General features: G+C 39.6%; 1 protein-coding gene across 3 annotated transcripts in view; it reads right to left on the reverse strand.

Moving 5' to 3' along the window:
- Window positions 1–6,102: 6,102 nt before the first annotated feature.
- Window positions 6,103–22,036, reverse strand: part of FLRT2 (fibronectin leucine rich transmembrane protein 2) — a 65,281-nt gene continuing 49,347 nt past the window's right edge. For all 3 annotated transcript variants that reach the window (XM_045016159.1, XM_045016160.1, XM_045016158.1), the window contains exon 2: window positions 6,103–10,975. In XM_045016159.1, coding sequence (XP_044872094.1) covers window positions 8,566–10,551 — 1,986 coding nt within the window. In that variant the 5' untranslated portion in view covers window positions 10,552–10,975 and the 3' untranslated portion in view covers window positions 6,103–8,565. The remainder of the gene's footprint in view (window positions 10,976–22,036) is intronic.

The raw sequence follows: 22,036 nt of genomic DNA on the forward strand, positions 1-22,036 counted from the left end.
TGAGCACACTTGGGTTGAAATTTCATCTAGATTCTGCACTGTGTTCATTCTTCAAGACACTCCACACTTATGGAATAGAAAACAGGGTATTGAGCTTGGTTTTGTTTTTTTCCACTGGTTATAGCAAACATTTCAATCACAATGTTCACAACAACTTGTGAAAATAAAATGAGTATATTACTTCTTTGGTGCACAAATTCTTTCTCTACAGAGTGAGAAAAATGATTTATACCTTGATGCACATAGTCAAATCCTATTCTCCTTCTTCAGGGTGAGAAGCCCTAAAGTAATACACAGGACTTGTATGAGTACGTTAAACAGAATGTGGCCTGTATAACATGCCCACCAAATTTCTAACATTCATCTGAGTTGTGTTCAGAAAACATGGGTGGATCCGTGCAACTTAGGCAAGTTATGAAGATACAAGCATACACTGTGTGCTTGTGTGTGTTCATAAAACTGCATCTTCTGTGCACTCATTGACTGTTTCCATTCACACATACCCACATTTGAAAATGTGGATCAAGCTGTTTGGTTTTTTCTGTACAATTTTTTTGTGTTATATTTAATTCTTCCTGCAATCCAAGGAAGATAATCAAAATTACAAGGCAGTATATTGACCTGACAAAGTGCTCTGTCTAGCTCAAGAGCTTGTCTCTTTCACTGACGGATGTTGGTCCAGTTAAAAGATATTACCTCATACACATTGTCTCTTTATAATGCAGTACATAGTCATATTGCCTTATTTAGTAATCTTATTTATTTTTATATGGGAATTCACTGGCATATAGCAGTCACTGGTTATGCAGGAGGTTAGACTAGGTGATTTTAATAATCCCTTCAGACCTCAAAATCTATGAATGAGATCAATGGGGCCAGGATTATACCCTATGAATATATAAATGTATTTCACTAATGGAGACTAATGGAAACGTTTTGAACATGTGTGTGTATATATAATGGTTGCATGTATATATGTGTGTACAGTGTATAATGGAGCCATCAATAGTGACGCCATATCTAAGATTTTACTGAGAGTTGCACATCCATCCATGTTTCATACCTGGTTGAACACAGTCTCCAAATCCGGCACAATAATTCTTCCTAGGACAACTGAACTTGTATGTACTTTTTATAGGAACACATTTACTAATTTCTGCTGAGAAAACTTAATGTTCCCTGTATTAAAATTTGCCCTGTTTTCTTGTTTCTTTGAGTTCCTCTTGTTAGGCAGCCACAGTTGTCATAAACTAGAAACACTACACACAGGCAAATATACATATCACATTCTGATAACATGTCAGATACCAGCCACTTCTGAAATATTCAAACTGAACATTTAAAGGATTGTTTCCCTTATTCAGATTAACAGTTTTTGGCTACATAAAAATTAGCTCATGAAACTACGCAGTGTTCATCAACTATTTCCATTCTGGCAGAAAACAAAATGTTTCTATTTTGTTTCTATTTTTTTTGTCATAAACTTCTAACCTGCTGTCTATCCCATCTCTCTGTGTTCTCATGTACCCATAGTGAGACAGGTTGCTTAGAAAAGAGAGTAGGAGTTGCTTCTGTAGGAGAGACAGCCTCTGGGGAATCATGGTGGGTGAGCAGCGATGTGTGTGTTAAGCTACACACAAACTTATACCATGACTTGAGCTTTGCAGGGCTTACAGAGGAAGAAAGAACTCATCAATGAAGTGCAAGACTCTTGAAAATGACCTTTTTCTAGACATAAAAAATGACACAACTATAGGTTTGATATTGCAAGCCCTTCCAGGGCCAGAGTGAGTGCTGTGTATATCATTGGAAGTTGGGAATCTTCTCAAATGTCTAAATCTCCTGTCTGCAGTGTAGTTGTAGCTAGGATATTAAAGAGACAAGGTGGGAGAGGTAATCTCTTTTACTGGACCAACTTTGGTTGGTGAGAGAGACAAGCTTTTGAGCTACACAGAGCTCTTCTTCAGGTCTGGGAAAGGTAATCCCAGCATGACAGCAAAATGCAACACCCTATCACCTCTGGGTGAACACTTTTCACAAAGCAATCACTCTAAATCTGATGTCTCAGTCCATATCCTCAAAGGAAAGGTGCAGAACACTTTCAAAAGATGAGGCTGGGAGCTTAAATACTTTGCTAGACACTAAAAATCATGAACTGAACAGAGACACTGGATTTATGGCTTATTAAAACAATCTGTAACCCACTAACTCCCTCTTTTTGTCCTATATGGGTCACTCCACCTCAAATGGTCTCTTACAATATGTGCTAACCACTTATCCTAAACAATCTATTCCACCTTGCATTTTGCTGTGACACTGGCAGTACATTTCCCAGACCTGAAGAAGAGCTGTGTGTGGCTCGAAAGTTTGTCTCTCTCAGCAACAGAAGTTGGTCCAATAAAAGGCATTACTTCACCCACGTTGTCTCTCTAAAGCTCCTGTATACACATATACTAGGTATATAAAAGCTGCCAACTATCCTATGGCTGAATCCTGTTCTTCTTGGGTCTCAACCAGAACTGATTTTTCTGGGAGAAACTGGAGGAGAAGGAGGAATATTTCATTTCTGGAAAATAGATTAATGGGTAAAAGGCAGGTTAGGGACCCAAAGATGTATGATAATTGCATTTATCCTATGACTGCAATTTCTCACATGGATTGGATATCACCTCCACATACACATGTATCATTTATGTATATACACATACTCTCTCACACACATTCTATATGCAAACATCAGAGGGGTAGCCGTGTTAGTCTGGATCTGTAAAAGCAGCAAAGAGTCTTGTGGCACCTTATAGACTAACAGACGTTTTGGAGCATGAGCTTTCGTGGGTGAATACCCACTTCGTCGGATGCATGCGTGCTCCAAAACGTCTGTTAGTCTATAAGGTGCCACAAGACATTTTGCTGCTTTTATATGCAAACATTATGTTACATTCTTGTCTTCTTGAACAGTGATTTCCTAAATGCATAACAAGATGAGAATGTGTCTATAGCTAAGATAATCATTCAGAAAATGATGCCAACAAGTAGTTCTCATTATAGGGGCAAAACTGCTTTGAAGACAAAGAGATAAAACAAACAAGTCAGTTGGTTAGAATTTAAGGTGAGAGCAGATGTACAGCAAAACACTTTTTAAAAAATATGCAAAAATGAAAATTTGGAATCCTGACCATTTTTTTTTACTCCATTCCCTTATGGATGAGATTTTTGATGAGATGAGATGTCTGAATTAATGCAGGTACTCATATAAACACTGCAGGGTTTTATGGTGTTTTTTTTTTCCCCAATAAGTCTTTACTGAATAAGCCAACAAGATACTGTATAGTGTAGCATGGAGTCTTGAAGTTGAACATGGCAGGTCTCAGAAGATGGATAATGCAGACTTCAAACCACTTCTACTATCTTGTTATAGATAAAATATACCAAACACAAAGAAGAACCAAATTTGCATATGTCTCAATTAATAACAATGTTTTATGATTATTTTTCAATTCATATATTTGGAGCCACTATATCTGGGACCCAGTATTCGTGACAATTTGTTTTGTGCCTTGTCTGTATTCGAGAGGATCAGAATTTAACTCTAATGGGATGTGTTTCGTTAGAGTCCCCAATACAGTCAATGCTTGCTGCATCCCCTTTGTGCTAGACTGCTGGGTGTGCTACTAGAAAGAACTGTCTTATTGAAGAGAAAATACAGTACCATGCTTGTGCAAAAACTTCACAAATAAATCTTTTACAAGCATCCCCTAGTGTCTTCTGTGATCCAAACTGACCTCTCCTGTAGATCTTAGGGAAAGATGTCAGCTTCAGCTTCCTAGAATTATCCTTTGTGTAAAAAGGAGAGCGTCAGACAGGATCTGATGAAGCTTAGAGCTAGTTACTTTTGGTTTTGGCACTAATTTCTGTTTTGTTTTTTTTCTTGCAGCTGGAAAGATAAGTCATGAGTAAAACCATTATTCTCATATTCTAAAGTAAAACTTTAATGTCTCTGTTATAAGTTAGAGCAAAGAAATGCTATAAACAAAGGACTCAATGGAAATTAACCACTTCACTGTCAAAAGCTGAGACTGAAACTGCTATTTAGTGTCACTAAAAAAGTGTCTTACTTAGTTCTCTGAAGACTACACCACTGACACATTGAGAATTGGATTTCTTTGCTTGCAATTTTTGGAGGGATTCTTTCCTCAGATGGAGGAATGATAAAGATACAAAATGATTGGAAAAAATAAAATAAAAAGTGAGCTGGTCTAGTAGCAAATGGAACTGTAGCATTAGCTACTTCATTGTCATATTTGATATCAGGTTTGTTTTATGTATTGTCCCACATGGAAAACTCATAATGTATTTTCAGCCTGGGGAAGTGGGGAATACAGAACATAAATATTCTTACAAAGGAGCCTATTGATGGCCTCCTCAATGCAAACCATACAGTTTAAAGATGTGCAACCTCCAGCTGTTTGTTTCTGCGTTTAAGCTACATGCTGTGAATGTTTGTCACATTGACAGAGTATATGAAAATTGGGACTAGTCTGTAAAGAAAAAAGTCTTTGGAAAACCAATGCAGTGAGTACAAATCACAGTTCTTATGATGTTTTCATGATATTTAATTTACATCATTTCATTCCAACCCTTTTTATTCCCCACAGTGATCTGTTCTATATATTCATGAGGTGAATGGGTCTATTGTAAAAAATGGATCAGACTTTCATTTGTGCACAAGTCCAACTCCTGAGCACATAGACCCTAATGAATATGTACAACCCAGATCTATGGAAATCAGGATTAGCAAATGCACAATTCAGAGGTTCTGCTTGGGTTTTGTGTGCACACATCTGAAACTTTTCTCCATGGTGTATGCTAGCTAATGTAAGTATGCAGATCTTACACTAATTGAGGCAGATCCCAGAATCTGCAGCATTAATTAAGCTTGTTTGGAATATACTCTGTACAAGATGAAAGCTTGTGATATTAGTTTAATATTAAATGTCCAATCACAAAAAATATCTTTGTCATCATTTATTTTTAGCTGAGAGGTTCCCAATCTTTTCAGGCATTTTACCAGACTCAGACTTCAGCTAGTGCCTATCACCTGCTTAGAATCATAGAATTGAAGGGACCACAAGGGTCATCTAGTCTAGCCCCCTGCCAAGATGCAGGATTTGTGATGTCTAAACCATCCAAGACAGATGGCTATCCAGCCTCTTTTGAAAACCTCCCCCACATGAAGCGTAGTCAACTATGTGCTAAAATGGAGTTTGAGCTGTTTGTATGACTGTGGACCTAATTTGAAATAATCCAAACTTTGTTGTGTGTTGGAGTGTGCTCAAATGGAGGAGAGGTGGGTAGCAGTTAGAGGTAACAAAAATAATTCCACAACATATATCTAAACATTTGTTTGAATAAAGCAGTGAATTTGTTTAGCTAGTACTCCCAGTTCTTTCCATTTGTTTTTCAGGGAAATCTGGTACAAGTGAGGTTGTTTTTTTTCAACATAACGTTCATGTAAAATGAATCCTATGAACACTCCATGCCAATACGTTTGCACAAGGGTTCGCTACCCGAAGCCCAAACTCTGTCATCTTTGAAATGTCTTGGCTTTCCCTCCTGCTGTTTATAAAAGTTCCCATCATCAGTCAGGGAGCAGAATTAATGACATGTGACTTAGCTGGCCCAGTCACGCACCATGAATAGTCCAAGATGTAGTCAAACTGAACAGTTTGTGAAGAACCCCTCGTCTGGATCACATTCACGAGCATTCATCAAATAATTTTGAATAGCAAGCACAATCATATCAATCAATCTGTGCATAGATAATTCACAGTTGGAAATAAAGGGCTAAACTCACTGAAGAAGTAATTTGGTATGAATAATTCACCTAGCTCTAGTAACTACAATATACTAAGACCTAGTTCAGCTGATTATAATTATGGAAGAGAAAAGTACTTACAGTATCAGACATTGAAGCATGAAGTACCAGTACTGGTATATATACCTATGATTGGGAACCATTATTAAATATGTGAGATGGCTTTTTCAAACCAAACATATAACTAGCTATTTCAGTGAAATTAAATACTACATCCATGCCCAGAATGAATTCACTAACTTTACTTAATCTAAAATAAACTTTCATGTATACCGCATGCCACAGGTGTGTGCACATGCACATGTCTTGCTGCTCGTCATGTGGGGTCTTGGCAGCTAAAACATATTAAACAAACAAACAAAAAGTACAGCCTTCTCTTAGTTATCTTGAGTAAATAGGTCACATACTAGGAAAAAACACTTTGCATAGACTTTTCTACCTAAAATTACACAATTTGAGATCATATGGCAGCCTTTTATTCAGCAAAATTTCAGTGACTTTACTATTACAGTAGCCACACAGGTTGCCTAAAATACCGGATATATCCGGAGAAAATAGCAAATATACAGAATATAGAATGGAATTCCCAAATGGGATTATAAAAGGTGTCTGCGGGGAGGGTGTAGTTCCTCAGATAATGATTGTACTTTGCCATCTACAACTAAAGATCAGATTAATCTCTTCAGTGCAGAAGAGAACTATTTTCATGCCATTTTAGAAATTGCTCAAAGACTGCTGGGGTTCAGGGATGGGCATGGTGAAATTCACAGAGGAAAGGACCACAGCTCTCTCTCCCAACATAAAAAGCCATCAATGATCATAACTCCAAATTTTTCAGAGTGATTTTGTTAAATCTTTAATTAATGGGCCACTTTTACCAGAATACCAATTTTTGCTGGACCTTTCTGTGGTCTCTGTAGCAAGCATGCATGCATGCATTCCCTTCTCCCTTGGAAAATTTTTAGAAAACAAGCCCTGTGAGCTTTTTGTATGAGGGGCTTGCTGATATTTGTGTGTTCGTCTTCCTCTTTGCTGTGAACTTGTGTGTGTTCCCTAGGCTCAGGAGACAGAGTGAGCCAAAGTGTGTTTAAAAAAAAAAAAGAATAAAATCCATCACTGAGCTGGCAAGAGAACTAGAGCTTTTGGCAAGCACAGGAGTCAGGAGTAGCTGGAACCTTATGTAACTTTCCGAGCAACATCATGATTTTAGCAGAAGCATGATGTTCCATACTGTCTGTGTCAAGTTCAGGGATGCAGAATTGATTCCAACTGAAGAGTTGAGGGCAGAAGAGAACAAAATCTAGGCCCAAATACTACTTTTAAAGCACAGATCATTGTTGAAAAAGTGGCCAAAAGACTAAGGATTGAAGAAGGGAGAGTAAAAGGGGCGGCATGGACTGGTAACCATGCAAATCCCTCAACTCACCAAATGTTTAGTTAGTGCCCATCGCCATTCACCTAAAACAATAGGACTTTGATGTGATAATTTCAATGAAGTTAATTCAGTTCATAGCAGGTCTGAGAGCCTTTCAAAAAACAAAAACAAACAAACAAAAGCTCTCTCACTTGCCAGGTGGCTTCTTCCTAGTTCTCTGTACTGAACTTTATTCAGGCCATTAAACCAATCAGGGCCTAATCAAAATCCACAGAAGCCAGTGGAAGTCTTTCCATGGATCTCGTTGGATTTTTGGATGAGGCTTTCAGTGCTTTGGATAGGTATATTGCCATTAAGGCATGGCAAATCCTATGTCAATAGGAGTTGACGGCACTCAGCATCTCAGAGGTCCAGGCCTTAACTGAACATGCTAGTTCTGCAAAAATTGCTCTCTTAGAAGGTCATTTGATCTCATGAGAGCCACCTGATAGCTGGTGAGCACCCTCATTTCCCATTGAAGTTGGTTAGAAAATGTGTAAAATTTCTTAATTTTAATGAAAAATGGGGGGAAAATTCTCATGAAAATGTATCTGATATTTTGGGACCATTTTCTGACTAGCTCTTATGAATAGGAATACAGAGAACTCTGAATCTTGCAGAAAGTGTCTGATGCTTTTTTGTTTCCAGCCTCTCTGGAATAGTACAAAAAAAAAAAGCACCACTGAAAAGCCTCTCTGGTAGCACTTCAGAACTCCTACTTTTAGGTGGAACCAGGAAATACAGAGGCAGATGAAAGTGACAAATGGGGAACAGAGTTACTCTAACTTGTTTGAACCTCAGAAGAAGTTCATTATGAGTTTGGGTGAGAGGGTTGTACTCATTTTATCAGAATTGGCTTTGCCCATCCCTAGTAACCCTGTTTAAATGAACACTTATGTTCCGTACTACAGGACTACCTATGGACCTACATCCTTCAGACAGCTTCGACAGCAAAGTGGTTAATGTTTGAAGAATGAGTCTTTCTATCCTTTGCCATGGCATTGGGTTCTTATTGTACAACCCTGTACAGTACTTCAGCAATATTTTTTTAAAGGTTTAAAAAGCAAAGAGTTACAAAACCATTTGCAATTAACTTGAAATAGAAAAGATAGCACTTTTTTTTAAATCCCATTATATAGTACACCGTATAAATTACAGAGTATTCAAATGCACAAATGCATCTGTGTAACATTTATCAAATGTAATTTTTGTGTGTGTGTATTTTTTTTCAAGAGTTTTTGCTCGTAGTTCTATGCATCTCACTTTCCCCTCACTATCACGTATGACAGTGTTCCAGATCTGAGACACTGCTGTTGCAGTATCGCATGTTGTTGGGGATGTGGCAGTCTGTGTAGTTAATTCCCCCATTTGGGGTATAAATGGGCTGCAGTCTGAAATCTCCTTTAAGGAGCTGATCGTTATTTAAGGAGACAATCTGGAAGCTGGTTTCCGTCATCTCCAGGATGGAGTTGTCCTTCTTGGTCCCCGCCTCGCAATAGTCATCTTTCCGCCGGCCCCGGTTGTATTTCCACTTCTGGGAGGTGTAGCGCCCCTTTTTATGCATGTGCCAGCAAAAGATGCTGAGCAAGACCACAAGAACAAATATCACTGCACCCCCAATCAAGCCTGCCAGCAAAAATGGGGAGCCCATATTCTGAGAAGTCGTCTGCTCATGGCTGGAGGCTGTGTTGCTGCCATTGTTTAAGTGGGAAGCCTTGGTTGTGGCTTCCGAACAGACAGTGTCTTCTCCAGCTCGGTAATTATTAAAAGCATCCAGTGGAACCAAACAAATCCGATAAGTGGATTTGGGTTCGAGATTCACCAAGCTTAAGTGTTGTTTCTCACCACTTACTATCCGTTCCTGAACAATGCCCCCTACCAGGCTGTGGCCCATTTTAACCCATGTGAGTTTGTACGCCATCACAGTAAAAAGGGACAGCCAGTTGACTTGGATGCAAGTGTCATTCACAAAATGGATGGAGAGTTGGATCCTTTCAGAAATGGGAGGTGTCACCATTTCTCCGCCCTCCCTGTCAGGCACAGTGGGGAGTGTGGATTTGGTGGATGGGAGAGGACTGTATTTATCACTTGGAGTTGGAACTGATGAAGTGGGAACCAGTGTGGTTGGCAAGGTGGTAGCAGGGGCTGGGGTGATAAGTGGCAGACCAGGAGTGGTGGTGGGGCATGACAACATATTCATATTGAGCTCCCTGACAGCCATACCTCGGACCTGTTCTGGTCCCTGGCACATAAAACCCCGGACATTGATGGATGAGGGAATAAATTTGAGCCATTCAGTGACCCATTTAATACTGCAGTCACATAACCAGGGATTATTCCGCGCAGTGAGCTGCTTCAGGTTGTGGAGGTTATCAAAGACCCCTTTCACCAGCATCCGGAGCTGATTGTTGGAAATATCAAGCCGCTCCAGCTTGTGGAGGTTTGAAAAGGCTGAAAGTGGTATGTGGGTTATCTGGTTGTCCTGCAGGTAGAGCCTCAGCAGATGTGTACCTGGAAGATCAGGGGGAGGGTAGGATAGTGAATTCCGTACTATTGAGAATTCTTTGAGCTTGGTCAGATGGCTGAAGGTGCCCTCAGCTATACCTTTATTGGTCAGGAGATTGCCATCCACAATAAGACGCTCCAAGCTCGTGAGATTCTGGAAGGCCATGTCTGAAATTATGGCAATTCGGTTTTCATCAACTCGTAATTCTTGTAAGTCCACTGGAAGGCCAACTGGTACACTGCTCAAGTGATTCTTAGACAAGAACAGAAGCTTGAGGCTGACAGCTTCCCGAAATGCTCCATCCTCAACCCCCACAGTAGAGATGGAGTTGTCATCTAGGTGCAGCTCTTCCAGCTTCAGGAGCTGGGACAGGGCAGCCCGAGAAATGGTTTGAATGTTGTTTTCCTGCAGGTGAAGAACCCTGACATTCTTGGGCAGGTTCATGGGAAACTCATCCAATTGGTTGCCATACAGGTAGACCGTGTGCACAGACTGGACGTTGTGCAGCTCTGCAGGGAATCCAGCATTATTAATTTGGTTATTGTGGAGGTAGAGTACGGTTACACCCTCCGGTATCCCAAGAGGCACTGAGGTCAAGCTTCGCTCATTACAGTAGACAAAGTTTCGGTCACAGCGGCACACATTTGGACAGGCCAGAGTTTTGGAGACCTGCATGCAGAGCCCCAAGGAAATTATGAGCCAGGATTTCAGGAAAGCAGCCCAATCTTTGGGCCACATTCTCGTCCACAGGCCCATTTTTAACTTAAAGAAATGGAATACCAAAGAAAGAGAAATTAAAACAATGATAGAGAACAGGTAGTGAAAATTCAGGTTGTTGGAATTGGCTTGAATTTGTGTCCAATGATCAGGTCAGAGGTAAAGTCCTGGAGGCTAACTGTGAAATAATCCTTTAATGATTGGCCTGCCTTCTGCTCTTCATAGGAAAGCCACAGTCTGATTAGCCAGGGTTACACAGTTTGCTGCCTTCCTCCATGTGTGCTGAAAGAAGCAATAGCTGTGTGTTTCAAGGTAGGCAACCGGCAATTTAAAGCTACCAAAAGTCGTCAGGAGAAAGGTTGGCTGGACCAGTAGTTCCTTTCTCTGAAGCCAGGTAGTGGTGCACTCAGCTTTCTTCAGCCTCCAAGGTCTTCATTTCAACTTGATGATGGATCTGAGAAACCTGTTAAAGAAAAGCAAGAGAAGAAATTAAATAACATGATATGTTTAATAGAGAAGAACATCAATGGAAGAATATTCTGTTCACACAGCATATAACTCTTGTGGCATTTTGGAAATAGCTATGCTATTAAACAGTGGGTTAATATTACTACAGAAATATTATAATAATAGATTTGATCCAAACCCCTTTGTAGTGATGAAAGCTCAATGAAAATTAACCACTCCACTGTCAAAAGCTGAGACTGAAAGTGTTAGTGTCAGGGCTGGCTCCAGGCACCAGCAAAGGAAGCAGGTGCTTGGGGCAGCCAATGGAAAGGGGCGGAACATCCGGGTCTTCGGCGGCAATTCAGCAGCAGGTCCCTCACCCGAAGAATGAAGCGGCGCAGTAGAGCTGCTGCCGAAGTGCCGCCGACTGAGGCTTTTTTTTTTTTCTTCGCAGCTTGGGGCGGCAAAAAAACTGGAGCCGGCCCTGGTTAGCATCACTAATAAAGTGCATTATTCAGTCCCCTGAAGGCTACACTAATAACACATTAAGAACTGGATTTCTTTGCTTGCAATATTAGGAGGGATTCTTTCCCCAGATGGATGAATTTTCTCACTCTATTAGACATAAAATGATTGGGGAAAAAAGTGAGCTGATCCACTAGCAAATGGAACTGTGGGGTTAGCTACTTTGTTATCATATTTGATATCAGATTTGTTTTATCCATTTACTGTCCCATAAGGAAAACTCCTAATCTATTTTCAGCCAGGGGGAAGAGGGGAGTACAGAACACAAATATTCTTACAAAGGAGTCCATGAATGGCCTTCGCATACAGCTTAAAGATGTGCAATTACCAGGTGTTTGTTTCTGCTTTTAAGCTACATGCTGTGAATGTTTGTTACATTGACAGAGTATATGAAAATTGGGACTAGTTTGTAAAGAAAAGTCTTTGGAAAACTAGTGCAGTGAGTACTAATCACACCTGTTGTGATGTTTTCATGATATTTCATTTAAATCATTTCATTTTAACCCTTTTTTATTCCCCACAGTGATCTGTTCTATATATTCACATGAAGTAAATGAGTCTAATGTAAAAATTGGATCAGACTTTCATTCGTGCACAAGTCCAACTCCTGAGCACACAGACCCTAATGAATGTATACAATCCACGATTTCAGTGAGGTTTGGATCAGTTCCTTATGTTTGCATATAACGGTCTCAGACTCTTGTCCTACCACGGTCTATTTAGCATATTAAAACTCATACATTTTATTTTTTAAAAGGCTTAAGTATTTTCTCCTTTTGAAAAAAAAAAAGAAATTGACTCTGTCTCTTTGAGTCAATAGGAGGTATGTCACTGACATCAATGGGAAGAGGATAATTAATGAATCACACTGTATGCTTTTTCTTTTCATTTAATCTCCTTTTCTAATCTGTTCTGCTCAGATCTCTCCATAGTCCCAGGTACTTCCTTCTCTGCCCCAGTGCACTCTAAGTAACTACAATTTCATTTTAATGGATTATCAGCAGATCATCTGAGTATTTTTACTAAAACTATCAGCAGTGAAATAGTTAATAATGCTGGCACTCACACTGACGTCATTAGACTTAAGAACTAATATTCCATTGAGAGGAACAGGTAGTTTACACCTGTCAAAGTTATTATTTTATGATATCAGCAGAGATTCAGAAATGCAACACTGTAGCAGTTCATATTTGGAGGGTTTTCTTTGCAACCATGAAAGTTAAACACTTATTTTATTTAAAATGAAGCTTAGATTCTGCTACATAGGTCTATGACAGTGGGTGGATTCTGCAGAAAATTCCTTTGCACTAGAATACATGAGATTTTGAACATTTTCCCCCCTGCTTGTGTCTCTTAATTCCTCTCTCCTTATGATATTATTTATTATTCAACTTTATAACTGAATTATTTAACTCTGTAAAGCAATTTGGAATACAGTAGCTATGAAAGATACTTCATGAGTTGGGCCCTTCGTTTTCAGTTTTTATTTTATTTAATTTTTCCTGGGAATTTATCAGTATTTATTACCACAACAACAAAAACAGGTACAAATCAGTGCAAAGAACTATTAATAATTTTTCTGGGTAAATATAGGGTTTATTTTGGTGGACAGAAAGATGGGAAAAAGTATTTAGTAGATTAATGCTTTGAATTCCATTGATCAATGTGATTTGCCGCAGAACAAAAAAAGAACTCAAAACACAAGGCCATCTCTGAGTTTAAGAAAACAATACATCTCTAATACGCGAATAAAACTTTTCATTTGAATAAACAGTTTACTGTTGTAGACTTAGAACTATTAGCCTATAAATGTTTACATTTAATAATTGGGCCATATCATTAGCAGCACATTCACTGAACTTCAGCCTTTTCTCCTGTTTTTGTCTTTTTAAAACTTTCAAATACTTCAGTTCTGAAACATATTCTGATACAGACTTTTGGTTTCTTCCCATTTTAGTGTGTCAGATCTTTAAACCGTTATCTGCTAACAGCTTGAAATGTGTGTGTGATGGGAGTAAGATTCATCAGTACATTCAGATGCTCATGCCCGTCAAAGCTTGTGTACATGCCTGTTTGTTTGTTTATTGTGTGTATCTTCTAGACTAACACACAGCCTTGCTTCAACAGGGAGCTTTGCATATACACACAGACTGATGTATTATCGTAATACATATATCTCATGCAATGTATTGTATTTTCCAAATAAAACATGTAATTTTTCTATATTTGAATTATACAAAAGTAGGGTGAAAAAACTGAGAAACCCAGTAATTTTTCAGTAAAAATTGGTTTAAATTGAAAACGAAGGAGCTTATACATGAGGTAGTGTTGCCTTGTTATAGCTACAGTGTCCCTAATACTTAAGCCTCAGTACAGATGTCTAAAATCATTGCATTACCCTACCACACCTTGCTTAATGCAATCTGAAATTCATGAGCCAAATCCGGTGGTGCTGATCATCCATTGACCTCAGCTGAAATTGCAGGTGCTCAGTTCTTTTCAGGATTTGGCCCAAAATACAACTGTTGAAAGAATGTCTCTTCAAAAAAAAGTATGAGTAATTACAATAGGCACTAGGTATGGTATTGAGGGGCACAGGAACACCTAGCTAGATAAGGATAAAAAACTGTTGTCTCTTTTCAAATAGCATAGTGGCATCCATCTCTAAATGTAGTGCAAGAAATTTAGTTCAGGAGCAAACAGCATCTTAAAGCTTATACCTGTTCCTGTACTACTGCCATACAGTGTGTCCCAAAAGCTGCCCTTGGGGACACTACGGTTTGGGAGTTTAGTAACTGTGTTTTGGAGCCGAGATATTATAACCTTACAACAGGAAACTTTGTACTTGAAGATTATTGTGGTTATTTAGAAGGCTCATCAGGTAGCAGCCCCTAGGCTAAAACAGCCAGAGCTAAAAAGCAAGCACCAGAATAGTCTCCTAGCTTATTATTATGCATCCAAATGATAAATTTACCGCATGCCTCTACTGTACACCATGCTCCTATAGAAAGAGAAAGATTAGTTAACCTGCTGCTCAAGGCTTTGCTCTCTTGTAGGCCTATTTCAGTCAAGAGCGGTTTCTTTTCAATTATGTAAATGATGTGATGCTGTGGAGAAACTCTAACAGGATTACATTTTAACGTGAGTCTGAGGGTGACAGTTTATCCTCCTTTAATATGGCCAGGCTCCAATCTAGATCATGCTGTCCTGATCAGTCAGGACAATTTCTGTATAAAATGATGAAGGGTTCACAGAGCCTTTTTCAAGATGCTTGGGAGCACACAGAGTGACAGTGGCTCCTGCACTCCTATTCTGTGATTGGAAGTAGCCTCTGTGTGTCAGCAGAGTCTAAAGGAGAGACCACATGGTACTGTGGTTGTTCCTCCAGTTGCTAAAGATATTGGGCTTAATTCAGCCCTGGCATGTGTTGGAGAGCCCACCTGGAGAGCAGGGGCAGCTCTAGCCATTTCACCGCCCCAAGCATGGCGGCATGCAGCGGGGGGGCGCTCTGCCGGTCGCCGGTCCCACATCTCCAGTGGACCTCCCACAGGCGTGCCTGCAGATGCTCCACTGAAGCCACAGGATCAGTGGACCCTCCATGCCGCCCCATGCCTCCCCAAGCCGCCTGGAACCGCCCCTGCTGGAGAGGGATTGCCAGGCAATCACAGCTTCTGCTTTCACAAGAAGTCACACTGAAGGTAAGTGTAATTTATATAGGCCTTGCATTGGCCCCAAGCAATGGGATGACTTCCACTCTCACAGAGGAAGCACATGAAGAAAGAGATTATAGTTCCTACCTAGTAAAGAAACACAACATACTCAATGCTGCTCATTAGGTAATACACTTAGAAGATCTTCGATTGACCAGTTACTTAGGAATACCAGCTGAGCATTGGCTACACTCATAAAAAGCTGGTGCTTTGGGGTTTATCTCTTGCGGTTACATGGGTTTTGCCTTCATAAATCTTTTAAAAGTTTCCTGCAACATGTTTTCTCCCCTTTCAACTGCTGTGGAAGTGACTCTGTTTTATTAATTTCAGGACCCTAAACTCCAGCCAGTGGTGGTTAATAAACTGAGACTATAAAACTCATAGTACAGAAAATAGGCATTGTCACGCAGTCAGTAACCTCCGCTGATTGTATTAAGCACCAGCACAAGGACAAATCTAATCAGACATTTATGACTTCAGTGTTGACAGTGGTGTGACAGAGGAAAGGAATAGGAGCAAAGGTGCAAATGAAAGGGAAATATTTTTTCTCAGTATCATGCTGCAATTGGTATTAGTAGTGTTAGATATATATTTTACAGTAGAACTCAGAGACCCCGATCCAAATGGAAACTCCTTTATGTTAGGAGCTGTACTATAGGTCTCTACCCCAAATTGCTGAAAATGTAAGATGAGGCTTACAGGTTAAATAATAGGCAATCTGCTTGGTTAAACAAAATAACACTGCAGGGAATACAGTCACAGTTCAATCCATGCCTAAGCAAACTCCAAGGAATTGGAAGAACTGAAGCACTTGATCTGTGGTTAATTTTCAAAACTGAAGGCAGGTAAAATACTAACGAATACTCACATGTTCTCCCATTTCTGTGCTATGGTCAGGAAGGCAACCATTGTCTCCTCATTCAGATCCTCCCAGCCCCCACCCCAAGGACCTTCTTTCATGATGTGTACAAGAACCTAGCTTACCATTTGCTAATAAACTGATCATTTGTGGAGGTCAAATGTTGGAGGGAGGAAAATCGAGGCACTCTGCATGGCCAAAGATCAGCACTTTATTTTAGCCAACTTCATTATTTGGGGGCAAATGATTCATGAATTACAAATGCCTTTGGTTGGCAAAACTCAGACACTGGATCTGAAGTTGAGATTTGCTGCTGGAGAGAACTGTGGGGGAGGGTAGGGAGAGGGGATCTAGTGTGTTTAATTAAAATAGAACCATCAATAACGAAATAAATACATGTGCCTGTCATCACCCTAATCACTGTTGTATCCTTTCCCTCACCTCCACAGCCTTTATCTTTCACAGCAGGGACTGTGTCTTCCACTCTGGAAAGGCCCCAGCACATTTCACACCCTAGTGCAATAGAAAATGTTTTCACCCCTCTTAGCCAGAATTAATAAACACTGAGAAGATACAAAGGGTCAAATAATAGGGATGAATGAACTGTTTCAGAATAAATAAGAACACACATACACACACTTTATGCACCTATGTTTGAAAATTGCAGCTTAAGAGCCTGATCCTGCAACCACTGAAGTCAATGGCAAAGCCGCCATTCACTTCTTGGAAGGATCCCCCTTTAAACATCTTCAGAGCTACCTTATTGTCCTCCTTCAAATCCAGACAGGATGGCTACAAAAAAACTTGGCAACAGTTAGGCACCTTGTGTGCAGAGATCACAGCCTGTCATCCTGCCCAATATTATCTTATTGTTTCCTTGCGCTCTCCCATCTATGTGCATCCACCTCCTATACTTAGCCTGTAAGCTCTTTGGGGCAAGGACTGTCTCTTTGTTCTGCATTTGTACTGTGCCTAGAGCAATAGGGTCCTGGTCCATGACTAGGGCTCCTAGGTGCCATCACAATACTATAACTACTACTAGTACTACTAAGTACTATTTCAGTGGTACAGAAAATCCTGACTCCTTGTCCAATATTCCAATCACCCAGCATCAGTTTGCCTGGAGATGCTTACATTTTCCTAAAGCTGTCCTGACTGTGTCTATACCTTGCACATTATAAGTGACAGTGCAAGCAGCAACCAAAAAGTTAAATGAGAAATCCACCTTCGTTTAGAACTATTACAAGTGAATCAATCCTATTCAGCATAAATCTGTTCTGAATACATCTATTGTGTCCTAGAGTAGAATAAGGTCATAATCAAGTCATGATCTCACCTCACACCTTTATTATGTACAGTAAGTACAAGACTATTATGTACAAAACTGAATAACAGCAAGAAGAAAAATATCTAATTACATTCCTTTGGAGCCTAGAATAGTCTGTGTTACAGCCACTTGGACCTGTTTTTATGTCATCTGATAACAAAAGATAATTATGGAATAATACATGCTACAGCCCTCTGTCTATATAAATCCTGTATATGCTCATTCTCAGTGAACACCTACAAATGAATGGACATTATGTTCTCCTAAACTGATTAAGAGACTAAGATGATGATTTATTTTATGTCTTTCATATGAGTTATTTGGTTTTGAAACTGGAATTGGAAAATTCATGGCATAAGATCTATGCATCAAAGGAGTTGATCAGAATATAAATGGAAACATTATCAAAGAACCAATGTGCCTTTTTAATAAGCCTTATCACATGTACCCATGGATAGTCTCTCTCTCTCTCTCTCTCTCGCTCTCTCTCTCTAACTGTATGGGAGAGGAGGAAAAAGGTAGGAGTGGAAAGATGTTCCATCCTTGATCTCCCCTTATCCTAGAGGAGATATCCCTTTCTAGATGACTATCTGCTGGGGAAAGGAAAACATAAGGTATCCCCTTGCAGCTGCTGTAGTGAAGTCCATGGAGGCATATTTTCTGCAAGCAAGGTAACAGTCCCACAGCAAAATGACTCATCAGATGTAATCTCCCTCTTTTCACACCTGTTTAATTGATAAGGACATTTCTGCTTTTGCTTGCCAACCAGCACTGACAATTTTTCTCATAAACACTGATACAGCACCTTGCTGGAGGAAATTTAAATGGATTTGGGCTGGCATTGGTGTGGACATGTCAGCATATTCTTGGAGACAACTTAAGAAATGGTGCTAATGATAAAACATATTTAAGGAGACTTCAGACATAGCATCTTTGTACTCCTTTTATCTCCATCAAACTATAGCCATACAAATTATTTTTTTTAAAAGAGCAATTTCTTATAAAGACATAAGCTTTAGGAAATCCCTTCATTAAAAACAAAACAAATCATGATGCTATCATTGACAAAAGTTTTATCTTTTGAAATTCAGGCCATGTTCAGATTCTCTGAAGTTGCAAACTGACAGCAACCCACATAAGCTATCTTTGTAGCTGCCACTAGGGGGACCTATTACAGCAGCAAACTTTTTTTTTCTCCACCAAAACAAAATAAAACAAAACACATCCCAAAACACTTTGGAAAACGGGGATCCTGTACAGCAGGGATGGGCTCCACCTAAACCAAATGGAAGCAGTTTGCTGGCTCTTAAAATTAAAAAAGGTTGTAGACCAGTTTTCAAACTAAGGGTTGGGGGCGGGTGGGGGGGGAAGCCAACAGGTGTGGAGGAGCGGACAGAGACATCCCTTAGGTGAGGATCTATTAATGGAGATTCTCTATGTCCTAGTAAGGAGGAGAGGAATCACTAAGAAAGGGATAGATAATAAGACAGAAAATATCATGTTGCCTCTATATATACGCCCACATCTTGAATACTGCATGCAGATGTGGCCACCCCATCTCAAAAAGTTATACTGGAATTGGAAAAGGTTCAGAAAGGGGCAACAAAAATGATTAGGGATATGAAATGGCTTCTATATGAGGAGAGATTAATAAGACTGGGAGTTTGCAGCTTATAAAAGAGACGACTAAGAGGGGATACGATAGAGGTCTATAAAATCATGACTGCTGTGGAGAAAGTAAATAAGGAAGTGTTATTTACTCCTTCTCATAACACAAGAACTAGGGGTCACTAAATGAAATTAATAGGCAGCAGGTTTAAAACAAACAAAAGTAAATATTTCTTCACACAATGCACAGTCAACCTGTGTAACTCCTTGCCAGAGGATGTTGTGAAGGCCAAGACAATAACTGAGTTCGAAGAAGAACTAGATAAATTAATGGAGGATAGGTCCATCAATGGCTATTAGCCAGGATGGGCAGGGATGGTGCCCCTAGCCTCTGTTTGCCAGAAGCAGGGAATGGGCAACAGGTGGTGGATCACTTGATTACCTATTCCATTCATTCTCCCTGGGGCACCTGGAATTGGCCACTGTCAGAAGACAGGATACTTGGCTAGATGGACCTTTGGTCTGACCCAGTATGGCTGTGCTTACCTACATCTATGAATATTTTACTCCCCCCCCTTGTTTCTCCCCTCCCACCACCTACTTTCTGATTGGTAGCAAAAATGTCTTGGAATGTTAGTTTTGCAAAATTGCTCTCATGGACTATTAGAGCTACTCAGAAAAAAAAATTGTTGAAACAGTTTTCCATTGGAAAAAGCTTTTTCAATAAAACCTTTCTTTATGAAATGGTGTTGATTTCAATGAACATTAGCTTTTTTGGGGGGAGGGGGACAGAAAAAAAGATCCTGAAATGTCAAAATATCTTGTTTTTATTTTTCATTTTGAAGTAACTTTATTTCGAAATGTATTTAATTTTGTATTTTTTTTTAAATAAAGATTGAAATTGAAGAATTGTGGGAGGGGAGGTGATTTATTGAAATGAAACATTTTGGTTGACCCAAAACATTTTTTGTATTTCTATTTAGCAAAAAGTTTTGATTGGGGGAGTATTTTTTGTTTGAAATCTCAAAAATGTTCATGAGACAGAAAATCCATTTTCTGACCAGCTCTATAGACAACCCATTTAACAATAAAAATTAATCTTTCTACTGTTGTTATATATTAAATATATTTTGCTTTTATTTATTTATGCTATCCCATCCTCCATGTCAATGAGGGCATTTTCTACATTATATATATATATATATATATATATTTCCACTGTGTAGTTTGTGTGTCTGTCTCTCTGTGTGTTTGGGGCTGTGTGTGTGGGGAGGGGACGGAGAGAGTCGGAAGATGCTGGATTTGGGGGCCATATGCAAGTGGTTTGCATTCCTGATGGAGCCCAGATACATCAGGATTTCCACTTTTCCCCAAGTGGTAGAAAATGATGGCAAGCCAATGGAGAGGACCAGTGAATCCATAGCTATGTGGTTCCACTGGTCATTACACCTCACGGAGCAGGGTGAAGCAGGAGTAGGAATTGTGCTATAAAGGGTTAAGATAAAACAGGAAGTTCAAAGCTGACACAAATCCTGTAGACACTATGCAGTGCCACACTTTCCATTGACTATCTCTCTCAAACACACACACACACACACACACACACACACTCTCTTTGAATTTCAGAAATAGGAGTCCACTGCACCAGCCTCTGGACACCTTTACATTGTAAAAGATATCATTAAATATCGAAGACACAACATATGGCCTACCATAAGCAGCATTAATGGACATTGACCTATTGTCCATCCCAATTTATCTTTTAAATCTCCTTCAGATCTTACCCACTCTCAAATAAATGCCTGGATATACAAACAAACCTTACACCATGCTTTAAAGATCAACAGCCTGAGGCCCTAGAAGAGCCAGAAAGGGAGTGAGTTTTAAATCTGAAAATACTGTACCAAGAAGTTCCTGCCTGTAGTCTCCAGAGTTCAAATCTAGGGTCTGTCAACAGGAGCTATCTCAGCTGATCTCAATTGTCAGAGCAGAGAGAGATCTAGTGAGGACACAGATCATGTATGTAACTTTTCAAATTAAAATAAGCACATAGGAAGCCAATGTAGCATACCAAGCACAGGCAGACCAAATAGGCTGCCATGTTTTGCACAAGCTGGAGCTTCTGCCTGGTATTCAGTGGGAGCCCCAAGTCTGTGATGGCCCAAGCACCCTTGTATAAGGAAATATCTGTATTTTCAGTATAAAACTGCTGAGTGCTGCTCCCTTTGCCAGTCTCATGCCAGATGGTCACTTCCATGCTATTTTCAGTCCAGCATGCAGAGAGGAACAGATGATCACCTCCAAGACTGATATTAAATGGAGATCCACATCTCATAGGATAATGCTCCTCAACAGACCAGTTGGTGTCTCTATTAGCCTTTCCCCAAGGCCAAGTTTGTCAGACTCTTCATCACTTTAACCCCATACAGATTGAAACTTTATAAATGTGTGTGTGTTGAGGAGATTAAGTTGGTGATTTATTACACAAATTTTTCACCTCAGAAGATCTGATTCTGGATTCCATCATAGATTAAATGGGTTTGATAGGTCTCACCTTAGCTTCTTGCCTGGTAGTTTTCACTCAGTTGAAACTGAAAATTAGACAATCAAGGGGGTGTGATGATGGATCTCTGGAATGAGAGTGTGTGGAAGTGGGAGTTGGAGAAAAAATGAAGTGACGTAGAACTGGTTGAATGTTTTCAGTGTAATGTATGTTCATTGAAATATGCTGTTTCATCTAACTGAAATGTTTCACAAAGACATATCTACTTTATCGAAGTTTTGAGTGGGATGTTTTCTCAGATCCTGGGCTCTCTGGTCACTTCTGACCAGAAAGAGAGAGAAACAAAAAATCCTGTCCTTTTTTTAATTTAAAAACAGGCATTTTGACACAATTCCATTTCATGGAAACTTTCAAAAGGTTTTGTGGAGCAACAACAATTTAGAAATTCAAAAGTTGTTGTAAAATGTAGTTGTCATCTTCTGGCCAGCTCTATTTGCATGGCAAGAGAGTAAAAATGAGTCCTTTTGTTTGTTTTCTTGATCCTT

The sequence above is a fragment of the Mauremys mutica genome, chromosome 4 (genome assembly GCF_020497125.1).
Source record: "Mauremys mutica isolate MM-2020 ecotype Southern chromosome 4, ASM2049712v1, whole genome shotgun sequence".
Taxonomy (NCBI): domain Eukaryota; kingdom Metazoa; phylum Chordata; order Testudines; family Geoemydidae; genus Mauremys; species Mauremys mutica.